This window comes from Cryptomeria japonica, chromosome 5 (assembly GCF_030272615.1).
Source record: "Cryptomeria japonica chromosome 5, Sugi_1.0, whole genome shotgun sequence".
Lineage (NCBI taxonomy): Eukaryota > Viridiplantae > Streptophyta > Pinopsida > Cupressales > Cupressaceae > Cryptomeria > Cryptomeria japonica.
Genome location: NC_081409.1, coordinates 274654641 through 274678128, shown reverse-complemented (window position 1 = coordinate 274678128; position 23488 = coordinate 274654641). Strand labels below are relative to the sequence as shown.

At 37.6% G+C, this 23488-nt stretch overlaps 1 protein-coding gene across 1 annotated transcript in view; it reads right to left on the bottom strand.

The window, feature by feature from the left end:
• LOC131039599 (uncharacterized) overlaps positions 1–23488 on the bottom strand; it is a 54045-nt gene that overhangs the window by 6457 nt on the left and 24100 nt on the right. The window contains exon 4 of the mRNA XM_057972390.2: positions 18558–18857. Coding sequence (XP_057828373.2) covers positions 18558–18857 — 300 coding nt within the window. The remainder of the gene's footprint in view (positions 1–18557; positions 18858–23488) is intronic.

Here is a 23488-nt window from a genome sequence, read left to right as displayed (position 1 = left end):
ACTTTGTCAATATATGTCTTTTGTGATAATTGGATTTCCTTCTTCCATCTATCCCATGTAATAGTCATCCCAAGTATTTTCTTTGCTGCCCCTAAGTCCTCCATTGCATATCTGGTAGCTAATTCTTTCTATGATTCACAAACAATCCTCGTGCCCGTTCCAGCTACCAACATGTCATCAACATAGAGCAAAAGTATAACAAAGTCACCATTAGGAAGTTGTTTGTAGTAAACACATGGATCAAATTCATACCGTATTAAGTGATGCTCTGTCATGAAACCATCAAATTTAATATACCACTGCCTTGGGGCTTGCTTGAGCCCATACAAGCTTCTATTCAACCTGCAATAAAGATGTTCTTGCCCCTGTTTTATAAAACCTTCAAGCTGCTCCATGTATAATTCTTCACCAACATCGCCATGAATAAACACAGTCTTGACATAAAGTTGTTCCAACTCAAGATCCCAAACAGCCGCAAGACCAAAAATTGTTTGAATCGTTGTCATTTTCACAATTGGTGAAAAAATTTCATCAAAATCCACCCCTTTCTGTTGGGCATACCCTTTAACTACCAGTCTGGTCTGATATCGCTTCTTGCCCCTTTCTTCCTCTTTCAATTTGTATACCCATCGATTTTTTAATGCTTTCTGATCAGGTAGAAGCTTGACAAGATTCCCAAGAATCATTTGCCAATAACGAATCTATTTCTTCTTGCATTGCAAACATCCACACATCACAATTAATGGCCTTGCAAGCATCCCTAAAATTAATAGGTTCTACCTAATCAGAAACTAACAATTCGGGAGCAACTTCTTCAGAAAATAGTAATTCATAATCATTAAACTTAGTGGGAGGCTTCCTTTGCCTCGTAGAGCACCTTACTGAAGTTACTGGATTCTCAATTTGCCTTTGAATAGGAAGCAAATTTTCTTGTGAATCACTTCCCATCCCTATCTGCACAGTGAACTCTCATGCCAACCACAGGATGTGAGGGTTGCAAATGAATAGGTAATGCTTCCTGTGATGAGAAAGAACAGGGCATGTTGTGTGTGGAAATATATAGATTTGTATCCTCAACCAAACTTGATGAGTGCACAAACTGCGTGGGACATTGCACATCAAACCTAGACTGCATGGGATATTGCACATCAAACCTAGATTGCGTGGGATGCTGCACATCAAACCTAGCCACGGTGGAAGGTGTGCATACCCATGGCATGTGAAACTTATCTTGTAGCACCTGCGGTGATTGTTTGGACAAGCTTTGCGCTGCATGGGTAGTGGCGGGCAAAGATGGAGAGAATATAGAAGGGGGAGGGGAGTACATGGACTCCACTTCCTTTTCAAAACGCAAAAACTGTGTGGAGGACTCTCCACTTTTAGAAGAATTTGCATTGGAATGAGGGGTGATAAAGCAGAGGCTGGAGAAACAACTGTGGTAGGAGGGATTGAAACGAATGATCCCTATGACTGTTTAGTGTCAAACACTAATAATGGCACATACTTTGTAGTGTCTGATACTCGGGTTTGCAGAGCTGGAAAAGAGGTTTCATTAAAAAACACATCCCTACTACGAATAATTTTTCTATGAACCAGATCCCACAACCTGAAGCCAAATTTTTCTTCGCCATACCCAACGAACATGCATTTCTACGATTTGGGGTCTAACTTGGTACTCTTCTCCTTAGGACCATGAGAGAAATCTTCACATCCAAAGACCCGAAGATGCGAGTAGGAGATTCTTTTACCCAACCATTCCTCTTTTGGAATACCGAAATCCAACTGAGATGAAGAGCTCTAGTTGATCAAATACATTGTTGTGTTGCAAGCCTCTGCCCAAAACTCTTTACCCAAACCTGAATTAGAGAGCATACATCAAGCTCGTTCTAGAATCGTTCTATTTGACCTCTCAGCTGCACCATTCTCTTGAGGTGTGAAGGGAACTATGTTAATTCTATGAATACCATTATCCGCACAAAAAGTATCAAATTCTAGTGAACAAAATTCTCTACCATTATCCATTTGTAAACACTTAATCTTATGTGCAATCTGATTCTCAACTAAGGCTTTAAAAACTTTAAATTTAGAGAATACCTCGGATTTCTTAGAGAGCTTATAAATCCAAACTTTCCTTGTACAATCATCAAGAAAAGTGACAAAATAGTTAGCTCCTCTAATGGAGGTTACCTCAGTAGGCCCAAAAACGTTTGAATGAACAAGCTCCAAGGGTGTGGTCTTCTTCTCACGTCTGGACTTCAAGAAGCTGACCCGCTTTTGTTTGCTACAATAGCAATGTTCACAAAATTCTAAATCCACAACTTTGAGACCCAGAAGCTGATACCTTGTGAGCATAACATTGAGTCCTTTCTTGCTCATGTGTCCAAGCCTTCAATGCCAAAGGTTTGTCCCGCTATCCTCAACCGCCATTGCAACTCCCTCTTCAGCGTGACTCTCTAATACATATAGACTACCCACTTTATTACCCTTGGCAACTACCATGGATCCCTTGGTCACTTTCCAAGCATCTGGAGAAAAATTAACATGGCATCCGTGTGCATAGAGCTGACTTACGGATATCAAATTCCTTTTTAACTATGAGACATGTCTAACATTTTTTAGCAGCCATTTGTCTCCACCTTCCAGCTGCAACAAAACATCACCTTTGTTGATTATTTCACAAGCTTTATTGTCACCTAGAAAATCTCTTCCAAACTGACCTTAGTAGTTTGTGAACACCTCCATGCATGGGGTAGCATGAAAGGATGCACCGGAATCTAACACCCACGAATCTGAAGTGGTGTCACTTGTGGAGAGAATTAACACACATTCATCTTTGTTAAAAACTGTATTGGCTTCGCTGTCCCGAACCTTTCTTGTGCCTTCTTACAAGACCGACAATTCTTTTTGATGTGGCCAGCTTTACCAAAAAACCAGCAGACATTATTTATGCCTCTAGACATTGATATTTTAGCTGATTTAGACCTCCTTATATAATTATTTTTTGCCTCTCTCTTGAGGCCTCCCTGACTGACAACTGTTAAAGCTTCACCGGAAGGAGTTTCTTGATTCTTCCTTCTCATGTCTTCATTGAGTAGAGTGGCTGCAACATCATCAAATATTAATTTGAATTTGCTAGACACCGAAGTGCTAACAGCCATCACCACTCCTTCCCAACTGTTCGGTAGAGAACACAATAAAAGAACAGCTTTGTTTTCATCATCTAGAGTCATACCGACGGAAATTGATTGATTGACAAGGGTATTAAATTCGTTGAGGTGATTCGACATGATCCCTCCTCCTTTCATCTTTAAACTATATAGTTTTTTCATGATGAAAACTTTATTTGCTGTTGATGCCATTTCATACATGGCAGTGAGTTTGTCCTATAACACCTTTGTTGTCTTCTCAGCAGTAACGTTGAAAAGAACATTACTAGTCAGCGAGAGAAATATCGTTGCCCTTGCCTTCTTGTCTAATTTCTCCCACTCTTCATCAGCCAGCGTAGTTGGCTTCTTTGCTTTCCCTTCAAGCGCGAGTGAGAAATCCTGCTTAATGAGAAGTGATTCCATTTGCACTTTACAAAGCCCAAAATTCTGCCTGAATTTCTCAACCTTCCATTTATCCGCTTCTTCTATGACTCTGACAATTCAACCATTTAAAATCACAAACCAAAGTTGACTAGTCGTGTATTGATTAAATTGATACAACCATTTAAAATCATAAATAAAGTGAGTGAGATAGAGAGAGCGAAAGAATGCTAACAGGAGCCTACCGATTACTAAAATTTGACTGTGAAAATTTAAAAGATCTTCTAAAACCTAGAATTTGCATTATAACTCCTAGAGATCTGAAACCACTCTCAAACATCTAGCCAATATATACATGAAATATAACTTATAGTCTTAAGTATAAGGAAAAAGACATATTGAAATGTGACTTCTACTTAAATGTTATATTCCATGTATATATTCTGATGAAGAGAATGAGATTGACTTGAAAAAAAAATTAAAAAAATTGACATGTTTGGGCCTCTTTTTTTAATGCAGCCGAGTTTTTTCTAGAAACTCATCGAGTTTTTGTGAAAAACTCGCCAAAAACACTGCGAGTTATTCCTAAGAACTCGGCGAGTTTCTTTTGCGAGTCAATGGCGTTACTACTCGCTGGCCAGAAAAACTCTAAAAACTCCAACTGCAGTTTTGGTGGCATGCTTTCTTTCTGCATCTACCACTTAAATGCTTCTATATTCTCTCAGGCATGCATATTCACTGCCTATGCCACTAAACTTGCTTAGAACATGTCAAGCAAACACTATGGCTACTTGCGTCACTTTAACATCAACAAACTACTTACAAGCACACATTTCGTTTCCATTCTGACACTCAAAATTAGTCCAGGATCCCTTTTGTGCATGTTTGTCACTCAAACACCAACAAACTACTTATTTTACATGCCTTTGCCACTTGAAAGACCCCACCTCACGTTTTGAATACTTACCATGAGTTTTGAGTCTTTTAACCACTTAAATGTTTGTTTCCATTGCTCCAAGCACTTTTTATGTTGTTCTTGTCATCTAACTCTAACCTGACCAGCTGAAGCTATGATACCAGATCTGCTTCTTGACAGGCCGGATTCAGATCTGGTTTGAACTGGATCCCAGTACCGGTCTTGTCCACCTGTTTATCCAGCTAGGATGTGGCATTTAGCAACCTTGGTTCATTACGGGTGAACCTGAGATGAACCCAAACACACCCATGACGACCCCATCAATGCAACCACAATTTTTAGAATTGTTTTGCTTTTTTCTTAAATTTTTATTTATCTAACTTTGATTGGTCGCCCTAGAAAAAAAGTGACTTCTAAAACACATGAAACACCAAAAAAAGTTCATTTTAGTTCATTTCTTTTGCAAACAGCAAAAATGAATGTATCAGTCCAAGAGGTTGAACATTCATTTTTGCTTGTTGGGTCAACAAAGGGAATTGAGAATTCATCTTTGAAGGTTCTACAACAATTGCATTGTAATTCCTACACATTTACAAGTGTTCATTGGCTACCAAAAAGATCATAGAAGGATATTTTTGCAAAGAGGTAAGTTTTATTCAATTTTTTTTCCTCTATGTTTGCTTTACAAACATGAAACAAATTCTTTGTTTTGTGCATATATGTTTTTTCCATTCTTCTATGAGTGTATCAAGGATTCAAAGAGGTAAGTTTTATATATCTATTTTTGTATTAAATCTTTTTTTTTTGTTTTGAATGTGTTGTTTACAAAATTTCTTGACATAGGAATCACAATGGCAACTAGTTCTAGCTCCACAACTCAACCTAAATTCAAAATAGCTCTAAATTCTCCTCTATGGAAATATGTTGATATGATACAACTAGTTCCAAGAGGCGGGAGTTACATTTGGATTTGCAATGGATTTTATGTTCAATATTCTAGTTTATATAGTTGGGTGAAAGCCCATATATGTTGTGGTAGCCCTTGTAAATGTTATTGCAATTTCCAATTTAATGAACAAGTTATATGCTAGATGGTGTATTTCAGATTTTGGTATTATTACTATGACAATAATATTATCGTCTTTCTTATCTGCAGGTATGGAGGATGAACATGTATCGATTTCAATGTCATCCCTTTTCTTTTGAATGATGTATATATAGCAAGGCAGTCACGATCAAGTGGCACCTTGATCGGACATGTCTGACCAAGATGTCACTTGGTCGTGACTGTCTACCGATTCACTTGGTGTTTATGCTAACTAATCGGTGCCAATGTAAATGATAACAGATCGATATAAACACACCCGATAATGAATCGGTGTCAAAGCAAATGATAACAGATCGATATAAACACACCCGATAATGAATCGGTGTCAAAGCAAACAAGCCCGATAACAAATAGCATTATATATGCTATCGGGTTAATACCCCAATAGTATATTAATGCCAATTCATAAATGAATCGACATTAATATGCTATCGGGTTACTAGCCCGATAGCATTTAGATCAACGCTTAACTATGTTAAGTAGGTCGTCGATCTAATCCATCTTTATCCAATATCAATATCATAATCAAGATCAATGTTACAGTCTGATAAACATATTCAGTTCGGAAAGCATAAATCAGATAATCTAATAGCATAGATGAGTAAACCAAAACATAATAGAGGAGATTAACGAGTTAGGAAAGTCTTATCTTGCAGAAGCTACTAATGCATTAACACTCCCTCTTAGCTTTGGAAGATAGATAAAGTAACCTACATCACATTTCTTTTTCAATAATGTTAGTCTCCAAGAATATATATCATCTATACATATGATATGAAGTATCATCAGGACATAATATACAAATATAAAACATCACTCATAGAGTATCACCTAACCATGTGATATAAAAGATTCATCATTTCATTATGACAAGATATCACCTAAACACGTGATATCAGTATTGCCTAAACACGCAATACTAAGGATAAACATATGAGGATGGTTAGATTCTCATCTTATCCTGGTTGTGATATGTGCACAAACATTTTATACAAATGTTTTATCACAACACCATCATGGCACATCCATGACATACTAGAGATCCAACATGATAACTGGTTTAGAGAATCATAAGATCGTCACCTTATGATGTCTACATATAAGTGTTCATAATCTGAGAGATCGTCACCTCTTAGATATGAACACAGGGGGTGAAACCTAGAATGTCTCAACATGACAAAAGAAGTTTACACATTAAACATCTTATTTACAAAGCAAATTACCTTTCTATCATACCTAAACCTTTTCTGAAGTGATCAACCTTCACTCTAGAAAGTGGTTTGGTCAGAATATCTGCAGTCTGATCTCCTGTACTAACATATTCCAATTTGATCACATTTTTGTCTACCATGTCTCGTACATAATGATATGGAATCTCAATATGCTTAGATCTGTCATGAAATACTGGATTTATAGAAAGCTTTATGCAGCTTTGGTTGTCACAGTGGATGACAATGGGTTTCATGGGTTCACCAAATAGTCCCACAAGCAACTTCCTAAGCCATACTGCCTCTCGAGCAGCCATGGAAGCTGCAATGTACTCGGCCTCGGTGGAACTCTATGCTACAAAAGATTTTTTTCTGCTGATCCAAGAAATCATAGTTGATCCTAAACTGAAGCAAAACCCTGAAGTGTTTTTCCTGTCAAACACACTCCCAGCCCAATCTGAGTCTGTAAATCCGTGTAGGTCTAGATCGACTTTCTCATATTTGAAACCAAGGTTTAGAGAAGCCTAGTTTAGAGAGATAGGTGTCAATTCTTTCATACCAAGCCCTGGGAGCCTGTTTAAGCCCATAGAGAGCTTTCTTGAGTCTGCACACATGAGACTCTACACCCTAAATTTCAAATCCTTCAGGTTGCTCTAGGTAGACTTCTTCTAAGATCTCACCATTAAAAAATGTTGTTTTAACATCCATCTGGTGCACCTTCCACCCCTTTGCTTCTACAATGGCTAGTACTGTTCTTACTGAGGTATATCTGGCCACAGGTGCAAAGGTTTCTTCATAGTCTATTCCTTCCCTTTGAGAGAACCCTCTAGCTACAAATCTGGCCTTGTGCTTTTCAATACTGCCATTTGCAGCATGTTTGATTTTAAAAAGCCATTTTGATGAAACAACTGATTTCTTAGTAGGCCTAGGAACGATCTCCCAAACATCATTCTTCATAATGGACCGATACTCTTCAGACATGGCATCCTTCCATACTTGATGTTTAAGTGCATCTGATACATTGTTTGGTTCAACTTTAGAGAGATCATTCATAAGAGCAACATAGCTAGTGAATTTATTAGGTCTTTTGCTTTCCCTGAAGGAGCAGCAAACTTCTGAGCTTCTGCTACAGTCTTGGTGGCCCATAGAGGTTTTTTCTTGAGGTTTTCTCTAGGTAGGATTGGAGTTTCACCTATAGTTTCCTCAAGATTCTCCCTCTGAAGCTCAGGAGTAGGATCTTCTTCTATGTTAGGAGTGGGGATATAGATTTCAGGCTCTATTGTACTTAGGGCTCTTTTGAAGGCTAAATTTTCTTCAAAGATTACATCCCTACTAAGTTCAATATTTCTCTAACCGTGTATATATATTCTATTGGCCTTGGATGTTTCACTATATCCTACAAGTATTCCTCTTTTTCCAGAAGGTTCTAGTTTTAGTCTTTTCTCTTTAGGTACATGTAAATAGACAGGACACCCAAATATCCTAAGGTGGCTGATATCTGGCTTTAGTTTGGTAAATACTTCTTCAGGAGTTTTATCTTCAAGATGTGAGTGAGGACATTTGTTTTGTATATACACAGCAGTGTTAGTTGCTTCTGCCCAAAGATTGATATTTAGATTCTGATCAAGAATCATGGCTTTGGCAGCTTCTACAATTGTCCTATTTTTCCTCTCAGCTACCCCATTTTGTTGAGGATTATAAGGTATTGTTAGCTCCCTCTTAATCCCTGAGTTTTTACAAAAATCTTTAAATAGTTTTGATGTGTATTCCCCCCCATTATCAGTCCTTAGGATTTTAATTTTATTTCCTGAGTAGTTCTCCGTCAGTGATTTAAACTCTTTAAACCTACTAAAGATCTCTTTTGATTCTTTACACTTCAGAAAGTAGATCCATGTTTTCCTAGAGTAGTCATCAACAAATATTACATAATACAAACATTCTCCTAGAGAGGAAACGGACATTGGTCCACATACATCAGGATGGACTAACTCTAAAACTTTGCTTGTCTTCCTAGTACTATTATGGAAGGCACCCTTGATATTATTACCTAGGGCACATCCCTTGCATGCCTCTGAATGATATTGCTGCAACTTCGGTAAACCTGTGACAAGGTTTCCCATAGATGATAAAGCTCTATAATTCAGGTGGCCTAGTCTTCTATGCCAGACCTCATTTGCATTTGTTGCTTCATGAATTAGGGCTAGGTCGGGCTCTGTGCACAGCTCATACAAATAGCCTTGTCTTTGACCAATGACTTTAGCTTTCTTGATGGAAGAATTTCTTGGCCAAGCCAACACCTTGTTCTCCATGAAGGTTACTCTGTATCCGTTATCTTCTAGGGCTGATATGGAGACTAGATTTCTCTTGATGTCGAGGACATATAGTACTCCTTCGAGTTGCAATGATATGCCTGTCTTCAGTTTGATGGTGCAGGAACCAACTCCTCTAACTGGATGTGAGGAATCATCTCCGATGGTTACTTCCTCATCATTATCCTTTGTCATGGAGTCTAGCACTTCTCTAAACCCTGTAATGTGTCTGGATGAGCCACTGTCGATCACCCAGGAATTAAATTTATTTGATGCATGGCTTGTAAGTGTTGAGTAGAGGACATAGTTTTGGGAGTCGTCTTCTCTTTTGGATTTTCTTGCTCTGGCAAATGTGGCTTGTTTGGCTCTCTCTGGACATTTTGCAACAAAGTGTCTGAACTTATCGCACCTATAGCATTGAATATGTGATAGGTCTCTCTTTGAAGTGTTCTTGCCTTGATGACCCTTCCTCTTCCTAAATTGCTTCTTCTTGGTTGTCCTATTTGTGTTAGTATTTAGAACTTGAAGGTCTTCATCTATGTTCTTTTGTTTTATTCCCATCTTGTTCAATCTTGATTCTTCTTGGAGACAATCTTCCCTTAATCTTTCAAACTTAGGATACTTGGACCTTGCACTGATGCCTTGGACGAATGTACTCCATCCACTAGGCAACCCATCTAGAGCAATGAGTGTTAACTCTTTGCTTTGGATCTCGTAATCCAGAGTTGCTAGTTCGTCTCTTAGAATTGATATCCGCATAAAGTAGGCGTTGATTGTCTCCCCCTTGTTCATGGTGATATGATTTATTTCTCGTTTTAATGCCATCCATCAATCGTTACAAGAACCTTATCCATCCATCGCCCACCAATCGTTACAAGCTGAACCTATCCGTTATTCGTAGTGGGCACCGATCCATCCGTGAGTGATCTATCCGTGATTCTGAGTGGGCATTGGGATGCTGAACCTATCCCCGTGATTCTTAGCTTAGTGAGCATTGAACCCGTGATTCTGAGTGGGCATTGAACCATATAAATAGACCATATACGATAGTGGGCATTGAACCCCATATACAATATCCGAACCGAGTTTATTAGAAATGTATTCGGAAATGGCCAGGGTTTCGAAAACGAGGGTAGTTCAAAGGACTACTGACTGGTTTGATCCCGATCTCCATCTCTTACCGTTTGTTCAGGTATGAGGGTGAGAGTTGTTTGGTAGATATGTCATTCATGTGCATAATCATTTCATTGGCAATGGCTTGATGAAGAAGTGGAAGACGAATTGTAGTAGTAGTAGTTGGAAGGGTGTGTAACTATTGAGTGAGTGTTTGGTGTGCACGCACGAAGTCAATAGCATTTCCCCTCCCTGAGAATGTGCCTTCCTCCGAATATATATATATAGCGCAGAAGCCATTTCAATATTGTGAAGTTGGGGGGGAAACCCCACATATTGAACCAAGTATCATTCATACCTAAGTTACCGGTTCCGGTTCAGATTCGGGTTCGGATTCGGGTACGGGTTCGCGGATTCGGCAAAAAAAAAAAAAAATTTGGGTACGGGTACGGGTTCGTCCGTACACATATATATATATATATATATATATATATATATATATATATATTAATTTTTTTTAATATATATATATATATATATATATATGTTCAAACTTCAAACATCAAAATTATATATGTTCACAGTTCAAACATACAAATATGAAACATCAAACATACAATGTAACTTTCCCATACAATGATACATAGATGATAACAGATAAATCATTGACATAAATCAATAAATCATAAATCCATAATTGCCAATGCCAATAAATATTCTGATATTGATATATCATAAATCATAAATGTAATATCATATTCATAATTTGCAAAAAAGATAATATTCAAGTTTCAAGTTTCAAAATGTGAAAATGTCATGACACAATAAAGTATAAAGTTAAACATTCAAATTACAAGCCATCTATGGGATTTAAATTCCATATTTATCTTCATCTGAAGCATCCAACCCAAGCTCACGGTCATCAAGTGGTTCAAATTCAGCATCAATTGAACCAATATCAAATGGAATGCCACTCCCACTAGCTATGTCTCTCTCAAATTCCATAACCGCCTCGTCTATAGAGACTTGGCAAAGTTGTGCAACTGTAGCATCTAAATCAGCACACTCAGGGGCTAGATCCCAATTCCTTGTTACACCCTCACTATATTCAGGGTCCTTATGTGACAACAAACGAAGGTTGGAGTGTACGTAGACCAAATCCTCAGCTTTCTTCGCACCCAAACGATTACGTTTGACTGAGTGGATGAAGGAGTATGTACTCCAATTCCGCTCAGCTGAAGAAGAACTTGCAACCTGTTAAAAGTTAAAACATAATTAGAAATTTACAAATTAAAATTATAAAATAAAAAAATGATAGCATCAAATGGAATTGGAAAACTATAAAAATAAAAAATAAAAAGATACATACTTGGGAGTTAAGTTTAATTGCAAGAGGCTGCAAGTAAATGGAGCCTTGACCATGTACATACCACCACTCATCAGCATCCATCCCATATCTAGCATTAAGAGCTACAACATCATGATTTTTTGCAGATACAAATTGGCCAAACTAGCTCATGACAATATTTCTTGTCTCCTCATCTTGATATATCTTTTTAAAGGCAGCCCTATAGCCAGAAGCAACCTCTGCATCTCTATATGGTGGCACCCTCCTTGGTGTTGCAAGCATCTCTGCACTATAAAATTTTGGCGTCAAAGCAAATGCTAAGAGATGTAAGGGGGTGGTCATCTTGTTCCAACGGTCAACAACAATTTTCTGCACAACTTTGAAAAATGTTTCTGTTGGGTCATTTTCTTTTCTATTTATTACTTCTTTTATTTTTTCCACCATGCAATCCATGCCATCATAAATCTCGCCCAAACATGGGCGATCAGTATCAGCATACCTGATCATGCTCATGATGGGCTCAGTGAAATTCAAAACATATTCCACATCATCCCACCATTTCTCACTAAGGATCAATGCTCTTACTTTTAGAGCTCTTTCTATGTGGGACTGCTTCCATACACTCCACAAGCTGTTGATGACCATAGAACTCAAGGCGTCTCGCACCTTCAGAAGTCGTCTTAAGACGAGCGTGTGAGATGCAAATCGTGTTTCAGCAACCTAACATGACATAACAAAATACACAACATATATCAAATGCAAGTCTATAAAAAATACAAATTTAAAACTAAAAAATTAAAAAATAAAATTTAAAATTAGTAATTATAAATTACCTTCAACAACTCCAACTTGGAGAAGGTCCTGAAAATGGCTTGTGACATATGATGATTAGTCACAAACATTTGAATCTCCTCGCCCTCTGCATATAGTTTTTTCACCCAATCAATTTGTGTGCCAAGCTTTTGCATGATTAAATTGAGTGAGTGTACTGCGCATGGTGTCCAAAAGATGTGACCATATGTAGCCTCCACTATAGTCCCTGCTGCCCTACAATTTTTAGCATTGTCAATTACAACTTGGACAACATTTTGAGGCTCCACCATGTCAATGCATTCTATCAAGATATTGGCAATGAAACTTGCATCTTTCACTTGCCCCTCACAATCCACTGCTTTCAAAAACATTGCCCCTTTAGGACACATTACTATAACATTGATCAATGGCCTATTTTTACAATCTTTCCATCCATCAGAAACAATGGTCACACCTGTTTCCTGCCATGTATCTTTGATGACCTTCAACTATAACTCTATGGATGCTTTCTCCTTTGCCAATAAGGTGGTTCTCACCTTTTCATACCCTGGACAAACATAATCAAAAGGTGTATTGCAAAGAGTATGCACCATGTCCCGAAAGTAAGGTGATCTAACAAGGTTGAAAGGAAGCCCATTGCCATAAAGGCAACGTGCAATTTTGGAATCTGCAATCTCTCTCAGTTCATTTTTGAAGGCAAAATCCAATGGGCCTCTTTTCCGTGAAGCCACAACATTCTGATTCTCTACTGCATCAACTGGTGGGTTTTGCATGAAAGGATGTGAACCAGCTGGTCTTGTGGAGCCCATGCTACTAGAAGGCCTCTTAGACATTGAGCTTTGATGGACAAGAGGATGATCAGTCTTTGCTTTGCTACTTCTCCTATCAGCTTCCTCTTGTTCTTTAATATATCCCAAAACTAGAGCTTTTGGTAGCCCCTTGCCATCTGATCCCTTACAAAATTTTATTCCACGCCCAGGGATGAAACAAAGGTGGCCTTTCACTCGATAGTATGAGCTGGTATACTCAGTGCCACAATGGTTGCATCGCCAAACAAAACCCCCACCACCAGACACTGGCTTGATCATTGTTGTATAATGCCAAAGTGGTGAATCTTGATCAATTTTAAAGGGGGTATTTTCATTTCGGACATTTGCAACTGAACTAGAGCTTGCACTTGCACTTCCAGTTCCAGCCATTATGTATGATTATATGAATAGTGCACCTAAAATGAAAAGAGAATGCACAACATTATTGAAAAAAATTATTAAAATTTTGGTATTATAACCCCATACTATGCATACAAAGTGTAAAAAAATATACAAGACTTCTTTAAAAAAAATTAAAAAAACTTTAAAAAACTTTTTAAAAAAATTTAAAAATTTGAAAAAAACTTGGAAAAATTCTTGAAAACTTGAAAAAAATTCAGATTCACTTACCTTTAATGGCTAAATCTTTCTTCTCCAGTGATTCCTATGCCTTTGATGCGTGTCTCACACCTTCGTAGTCATCACCTTCGAAGAAAAATACAAAAACTAAGAACCCTGATTGTAGAGAAAAAATCTTCAAAAATGCAAGTAGAATAGGTTGAATGCATGTTTTGATGCATGAAATGCATTATAGAGGGGCGGATTAGGGTTTAGATGTATTTAAAAGATTAAAAATATTGTTTTTTTATTGTTTTTAAATGCTTTCTAACCCATGGGCCCCGTTTTTGGGAACCCACGGGCTTGGGTTCACCCGGGTCCTCCTGGGTCCCCCCCGGGTCCTGCCCAGGCGGCAGGACCCACAGGGAACCCAGCCGCCTGGGCAGGACCCGGGGGGGACCCAGGGCGAACCGGACCAAGACCAGGACCGGGCATGGACCAGGACCAGGACCCAGGCAAAAAAGGGGAGAACCGGTATCTGAGATTCATACCACTTCACTCATGAATTCCCGATGGAAGCAGTCATTCAAGGAAAGCAATCAACCAAGAAGGCTGGCAATCAATCAATGTTTGGAATCGCTTTCAAGTGCTTTGAACATTTTATAGGCTATCTGATGTTTTCTTATGATGGGCATTATGTTGTTTCTTACCCCATCAACTATTATTTTTATGGCCTTTTCATTTCCCTCAATCCATGTTGTTTTGTCAAGTTCATTTTCAGGTTGGTCATTTTTAGTTTGAACAAATGAATCCACTTTGTTCTCTTTTAAGATCAACTGGATTCTGAACTTCCAAGCTGGAAAATCATCGCCACCTTCGAGTCTGTCTTTGAATCTGATAGCGCTGGCCATTGGAGAAATGTGATGTAGTATATAACCTTGTTCTTAAATTATTCACAAAATTGAATAGCCTCAAGTTCGATCAACTTGGCTCCGATACCATGTAAATGTTATTGCAATTTCCAATTTAATGAACAAGTTATATGCTAGATGGTGTATTTCAGATTTTGGTATTATTACTATGACAATAATATTATCGTTTTTCTTATCTGCAAGTATGGAGGATGAACATGTATCGATTTCAATGTCATCCCTTTTCTTTTGAATGATGTATACATAGCAAGGCAGTCACGATCAAGTGGCACCTTGATCGGACATGTCCGACCAAGATGTCACTTGGTCGTGACTGTCTACCGATTCACTTGGTGTTTATGCTAACTAATCGGTGCCAATGTAAATGATAACAGATCGATATAAACACACCCGATAATGAATCGGTGTCAAAGCAAATGATAACAGATCGATATAAACACACCCGATAATGAATCGGTGTCAAATCAAACAAGCCCGATAACAAATAGCATTATATATGCTATCGGGTTATGAGCCCGATAGCATTTAGATCGACGCTTAACTATGTTAAGCAGGTCGTCGATCTAATCCATCTTTATCCAATATCAATATCATAATCAAGATCAATGTTGTAGTCTGATAAACATATTCAGTTCGGAAAGCATAAATCAGATAATCTAATAGCATAGATTAGTAAACCAAAACATAATAGAGGAGATTAACGAGTTAGGAAAGTCTTATCTTGCAGAAGCTACTAATGCATTAACACTCCCTCTTGCAATTTTTTAGGGTTTTGCTAACCATGCCTGGTCATGTTATTTCTTGCCCTTACTTAAAATCCCTAAAAATTGTATGCACTCAAGTTACTTTTGTTATATTTTGGTGTTGACCTATTGTAGCTCACATCTAGTTATCTAAGTTATGACTTGAGCCTTTGTTTTTGTGTGCTTACTAGCCTCGTTATCCTACTAACCTTTTGTTCCCAATCACCTCGAATACATTTTTATTTTTCCCAAGTCTTTTGATAAAAGGCTTATGGTATCACCCTCGCCCTCTGTCGAGTCAACACCAACTATTGCGTTCTCATTGAAACACAATCTATAAACCTATTGTGGGTTCCTTGAAGTTGGCCCACCTCAAGGTCACGACAATGCGGAATGTTGACGTGTGTCATCATATCATGTGATCACATACTCCTAAAGTCTGAACCTTGTCAGAATTGTGATGCTACACGACCATGTGGCGTGACCATATGTCAAAGTGGGCTAGCGAAGCCCAACCAGAATATTCTTTCTAGTGCGACATGTCATGATTGGTTGCACACCGCCACAAAAGTACAAAAGTCTAAACCTTGTCAAGACCGCAATGGTGCAAAATGTTGCCACGTGTCTCGAGCCTGACGATGTGCACAAAGTTGTTTAATGAAAAAATTTGGTTAGTGTGGTCCACATGTCGTGATATCTCGTGATCACATACTCCTGAAGTCTAAACATGTCAAGACGGCAACGTTGCAAAATGTTGTCACATGTCCTAGGCCTATCGATGTGCACAAATCTATTCATGGAAGGCTTCAATTAGTGTGGTCCAATCAGGAATTTCACTTCTGACCCTTCCAAAGGGTCCAGAGCGAAATTCTTAAAACCTCTATTTTGCTCCAATTTTGCATCAAACCTAGTGTTGATTGAGATTAAGGGCATCCTTAGGCATGCATTTGAGCAAGTATGGTCACAAAATGAGAAGAATTTGAGCCAAGAATGCAAATTTCGCTCCTGACCCTTCCAAAGGGTCCAGAGCGAAATTCTAAATAGGTCCTGTCCTTGGCCAAGGTCCAAAGCGAAATCCTCTTTTTGGTCTTTTTGGAGGTCAAATCAATGATGTCTTCAGGAGAAAGCGATTCAAAGGTCAAGAGAAGTTCAAGGCAAGGAGATGAGGTCTAAATTGAGCAAAATAGCAAATTTCGCTCCTAACCCTTCCAAAGGGTCCAGAGCGAAATTCTTATAGGGCCTATCCCTAGGGAGGATCTTGAGCGAATTTCATTATAATGTCTTTTTGTTGATGATTTAAGGTAGAAAATGGTATGTGAGATACATATATCATGTGTACTTAATCATCTTTTGGTTTGTTTTGCAGATGGAAGAAAATCAGGCCAAGACAAGGACGACCAATTCTAAGCCCATCACCATCAAGGACGTCCCAAATGCATAAAGGAGGACTCAAGGTGTTTTGAAGTGTTGGAAGACTTCAAGTGTTCGAGGAGTTGCAAGCTAGACTCAAGACCTCATTCTACCACATGAAGAAACCGCATGATGACAGAGAAGAATGACACTTCAAGGCAAGGTATGCTACCAGAGAAAGAACACTTGACAACGAGGAAGCCTCATCAAGCATATGGGAGTCAAGGAGGTACATCATTCATCACGTCAAAAGATAGAAAAGAGATCAACCAAGACACAGACATCAAACAAGGTGGCATCCCAGTCATTCTTCCTCCAGTTGGATTGGTCCACCTTAGCATGTCCAAATTCAATGTACCTAACTCCTCGGAGACGGCACAAACTTCGGTGTACCTACCCCTGCTTCCTATTGGTCCTCACTCCTGGAATGTAATTTTCTCATTGGCTAAGGAAGTTCACTATAACAAACCCTAATTAGGGTTTCTATCCTTTAATCCTAGCCATTGATTCTAAGTCAATCAGAGTCGTCAATTTGTAAAGGGCTCTTTATATAAAGCCTTGGCTCCTCATTTGTAAGGGTTAATAGTTAATAGTCAGAGAACAGTTAGGAGGTAGCAAAGAGAGAGTCAATAATTAGTAGCTCAATAGTAGATAGCATTTTAGAGTAGAGTAGAAAGAGAAGGCAAAGATTGTTGTCAAGACATTGTTGCAAAAGAAATGTAAACTTCATTAAAGAAATGGTGAATTCTATGTGTCGATTCTACAATTTGCATGGTCTCTATACTTCTCAAATTTAATTTCATGTTATTAGATGAATGGAAGGAATTTGTATGATCAATGGTGAAATTTGTATATCCATACTACTAGTGGTTTGTTGATTGCAAACTTGCCTTGCGTAGTCAACTGGAATCATTTAGCTTAAGCTTAACTTCAATTATCGCTTCTTCATTGATATGCATCAACCTGACAATGTCTATGCTTGTAGCGGTGATCTCAATATCATAAAGCTATCCTTAGAAGACCGCACTAACCTTGTGGAGATGATCATAGCATGTCAAAGAAAGAATTAGTTAGAGTTTCATCAAAGGTCATCCATTGCTCCTACATTCTTAGTGTTAAAATTAGATCCTTCTCCAACCCTTATCCTTTTCCCTTTTTTTAAAAATCAAGGATCAGTAAAGACCCACATTCCAGTGATATCCAAAGCAAATCAGACGCTCAGGTCATCGAGTGTAAGTCCCCTTGTGATTCCAGCAAAATCACATCATACCGCAAGAGCTTATCCACACGTAGAGACCCTATATATCAGAACCTTGGAGTTGCTCCGATTGATATTTCGGCGAGATCTTCAGCACTCGGGGAAACTTTGTTCAAGAGAGGATAAGATACCTTGGTATTTTATTCTGTGTTTGGTCGTGTACAAAAGACACATCAATACTTAGTAAAACAGCTCATCATTATTTTTTGACAAGCTGAGTTGGGCATTGTAAATTATTGAATATTTCAAGTAGCCTCATAAAGTTTATATTTAAAATGTTATATGTTCAGCCTAGCAAGAAATAAATGGAAGGATCATATAAGAACTTGACATAAATTATCTCATTGGAAGTAACACAGTTTATGTACTTTAACATTTTCAAAATGCATGTCAAATGAGGATGGATAATGAAGATATGAAAGTAGTGACAAACAATAAGAAATTACTTAAAAAAACAGTACTACCCTTGATATCTTAAAATCTTACTGAACCATACAAATCTCACCTTTGCTTTCTTCCTTTTGAATCTGGGCTGATCCTTCACTGCTAACATCCTTCTACTGTTACTATTGTCTTCTGACTCTATTTTTTTGGGCAACTCATCTCCTGACATATCATGTGCACTAGCACTATCTACATGGGACTCTATCTTTTTTGCCTCACGAGTCTCCAAGACTTTGTATTCTCTTTCATTCATATGCATTCGTTCAGCTTCACTCATCCTAGCAACTTGATGTTGATAGTCAGAAGGTGTTTCAAGAAGTAATGAGTTCTTTTGGACAAGAAGAACTGGAACACCTGGAACCTACAAAATAACAAAATTAAAATGTCAAAAGATAAAAAATTACGCCCTGAAAATTTTTATAGAATAAATTTATCACAAACTTTAAATCAACTATGCCTTTGAGGTTTGACATTCTACACAAACAGGAAACATGCTTCAAAAAAATAAAAAATCCAACAGAATTTAGAAGAAAGGTTTACTTGCCCAACTCATATGATATCCCAAAAAACAAACTGATCCTGTACCTCCCACTTACATGAAAATACAATGAAATGCCGACCTAACTTTAAAGCTCAAGCCAATAGGTATTGAAACATGCTAGCTATGCAGAAAGAAAGTGGGAAGAAATATATTTTTTCGTTAATGCTAAAAAGCGCCATGAATTCCTAAAAATTGTCATTATATGGATCTTGTCAAACAATAGCTTGTAATCTATATACAAAGTTACTCTTTGCCTAGATATTATATCTAAATTATACCAACTAACTTTTTTGGGGTCTGTTTTTCTTTCTTCTTGCACAGTATTTCAGAATCTATAAGCTCAAACCTTTATGCAATGAAAGAAACATGTGCCAAGCATACGAACTCCTTTTTTAATCTTTGTATGTTGTAAACAAATTGTGTATAAAGTAGAACTGCAATGTTTCGCTATGTGAACAGATATGCTCCCTCTCTCAGATACAACTATTCCTGTATCCAATAGGGATTTGGATATGATATTCCTTGCATACATCCCTCAGACACAAATCTGTTATGTATATCATTAAGTAGCGTATCAGATATGGCCAGTGCAAACACTGATCCATATCGAACAAAAGTTTAAAAATGAAAAAGCAAAGAACAGTTTAAAACTACAGGGAATGTCAAAATACCTTATTTTCACAGGTAAAACTAATATTTAATGGGTTTCTGGTTAACAATTCTATGTTTTAACTTTTTAAGGTAATATTTTTTCATATATTTTATGACACTGTCATTTTTACCTTATCCCACCTATATCATATCCAAAAATTTCTAGAACATTGCCATATCTAGATTGGAAGCTACACCCATGTTGGTGCTCGTATCTATATCCATTCACCATGAACATTAGCAACACAAAACGCATTTAAAAAAAATAGTCTGCAAAAGTGTTTAACATTGATGAGTAAATTTAGCCTTTTCTATAGTTCAATTATTATATTGCCTCTAGCTATAAAATAGGTTAGTTTTTTCTATATTGCATTAGTATATAGCCTCTTGATGCCAAAGATTATACATTTCTTCTCAATGTGTAAATAGTATTTGTTGTAACTTTTTCCGAAGTATGATGATTTAAAAATTTTCACAAAATATGGTATTTTTACGAATGAATATATTTTATGTTTTTATGTATGTACCAAGGTTCCATGAGGATGCGTCCCTGGGCCAAAATTCCCCGTTCTCGTACCAGGGACGTTTCAGGGAAGTGGGGACATCACCCCCCCCTCCACATCCCCATTCCCCAAAATTGCAATTTCCTGAGAAATGTCCCGCAAATTTAAGGATGACAGCGATTCTCAAAGGGGACGTCTCCTCATCCTGGGGACAGTTGGGGACATCTGTGACATCCCCTAATTGTCCCGGGGACAACCAGCTGTCCCCCTTTCCCCAGCACATTTAAAAATAAAAAAAGACTCAAATGAAGTGGTGAAGTGGACTCTATTAAAAACCAAAATTAGATGGACATCTGCATCACTTAGATCTCTCCAAGGTTTTAAAACAAGTCTGGGCTCTCAATGTACTGTTTGAATCACAACCGTGAAGTGCGAAAATGGCCCTAAACAGATGCTATTTGGAATAAAGATTGAGGAAGGTGATGATTTCATCCATCACATAAAATAAGTTTTGTTTCTAATGAATTAGTTTACAGGGATAAATGCCAAGGTAGCTAATGTTTCTTTTATTTTTTGTATTTTTTGTATTGTAGAAGATTTGAACTCAGCACCATCTAGATGCCTACAATATGGACTTTGCCATTAAACCAAGTGCCCTTTGGCAAGGTAGCTAATGTTGATGTTAGATGTTCTGTCGAATATTATGTTTGCTAACATGCCAATATCGTGTCCACATTGAACAAAATTAATCCCAGCTTGGAAAATGTGATTTCTTATTTAATTGAGGAAGAAAGTCAAGTCAACAACAAGATTAAGAAGGAACCAGCATTACATATAAAGAACGAGACTAAAATTTCTAACTGATCAAGAAAATGTTCTTCATCCACCAGGACAAATCAGCTCTAGACATCGAAGTATCAATTTGTGTGCTTTTACTGCGAACAATGGGGTCATATTGTGATAAACTGTTTTTGACAAGTAAATGGCTTGTTAGGCAGCAAGTTAAGATAGATAAGAATTGGTTACCAATCCTGGCACTGGTTTGGGTTTGGGTTCACAGGTTCAATCAAAACAAATTGGAGTTTGCATTCCTTATGGACTTGTCCATAAAAAACATATAAAAATCATAAATATATACATATTTGCAGCAGCAATTTTGTTCAAAATGCCACACAGTATCATACAATAAACAAAACCTCCATAAAATATTAAAAATAAAAAAATACAAAGATTTCAATTAGTCAAAGTCAAATGGCATGATATATATTAAAACCAAAATTAACAATGTCAAGTGTCAGCAATCAGCCATCACTAATCACGCATCAATGTCATCAGCATCTTCAAATATGTCAACACCATCCATATTAGATGTTGCAAGTACTAGTCAATAAGAAGGACCACAAACAATGGCATTCGCACACTCATGCTTGCTAACTGGCTCATCAAATGGAGCAATGTGGCAAGTGGTAGCATCCAATTCAGTATGCTCTGTTTTGATATCCCACTTCTTTGTGTTCCCTTCTGTTGTGACCTTTTCACACATCGCCCCATTGCTAACGGGGACCCCCCTCTTTTCCGGCTTTCTGTGTTGTTAGGTTAGGGTATTGGCTGCTTAGTGGGCAATTTCGCGTTTCCCGTGCCCGAGTCTCAGAGTTTTGATCATGCCTAGTGCCATCTAGGGTTTTTGAAGTTATAGGATCAAGTTGCAAACGTTGATATTTTAATGATCCTAAATTTTGTCTAAGTGTTGACCATTTGAGCGTTAACGTGTTTTTAAACACGCACATCAGTGATTTTAAAGTGCCAAGGTATTCCAAGACCTTTTGGAGTTGTTTTCTCGCTCCTAAGGTATTATTTAAGTTGATTTTGCACTTTATCCCAATGTTTTCCTAGCGTTTCGCTCAATATTTTGGAAAATTTGCCCAAGTCCAGTCTAATTTTGAAGTTTCTAAGTGGTTTTGAGTGGTTAAATTGTCAAATTCCTAAGGGAAATCCATATTCCAAGGGTTAGAAAGTCAAATTCCATGCTAGAGGTGCTTTTCCCCTCATATTCCAAACTACCCACCCTTTTCCCCCACTCAAAATCCACACTACACATGGGTTTCCCTTGAAATCCATACTGGCTATTATTTTCCACCACTGTTTATCCATACCTGAATCAATTTTCCCCTGGAAGTGCTGAAATTAGGCTAAGTGTCGAGATTTTTCCAGACTGCCATCGATTTTCCACCGGGAGTGCGGACTGGAGTGCGGATTATAGTGCGGACAGCGTTGAGGATGATTCCATGACTGGGTCGATTTTCCACCAGGATGTTTTGTGACAAGTCAGTGCGGATTTTTGTGCGGACTCTCAGTCCAGACCCAAGTCGATTTTCCACTGAGAGCATTTTAGTGAGTTTTGAGTCTGGATTTTCATCCAGACTGAGGTCGAATTTCCACCAAGGAGTGATTTTTGCAAGTAAAGTGAATTTGGAGTGTGGATTTTGTGTCTAGACTGCCATCGATTTTCCCCTGGAGTGTTTTTATGTGCATTTTGATGAATTTGAGCATGGATTTTTATCCAAGCTAAGGTCAATTTTCCCTTATGGAGAATTTTTGACAATTTTAATGATTTTTAAAGGGATTTTTCAATCCCAACCCAAGTCGATTTTCCCCTAGAGGCTTAATTTGGACTTAAATTGCAATATTTTAATAAGTAAGCCCCATTTAATTGCTTTTAAATAATGATTAATGATTATTTTAAATTTTAAAAGCAAAAAATTAAATAACTTGCAATAAACATTTAATATTTTTGTAAATGATATTCAAATTTATGTTCAAGTTTGAAGTTATATATATTATTAATTCTTTACTAATATTCTCTGTTTCTTATGTCACGGGTTGTTGAAGATAACATTAATAATTTTGATGCATCCTCAGCACTCCATTTGCATTTATTTATAGTCCTATGCTTCACCGATCAAGGCATGCCTTGATCGGTCATGTCTTTTAGACATGCCCGATCAAGACATGCCTTGATTGGTGCATAGACACCGTTCAATTAAGATTAACACATAGCATATGTTAATACAAATAACTATCGGTCACATCATTTCTCTTTATCGTGAGTTATGCCGATAGCAATCGGTCACGATATTGAATATGCCGATAACTATTAATGATCGGGGCAACATGAATTAGTATAGATGCCCGATAAATGATCGGGATAAGTTTACAAATAAATGATCGGTATTTAACATGCATTTTAGAATGATAACTATTATAGTTATCATATGATAGCATTAATCGATGCTATCA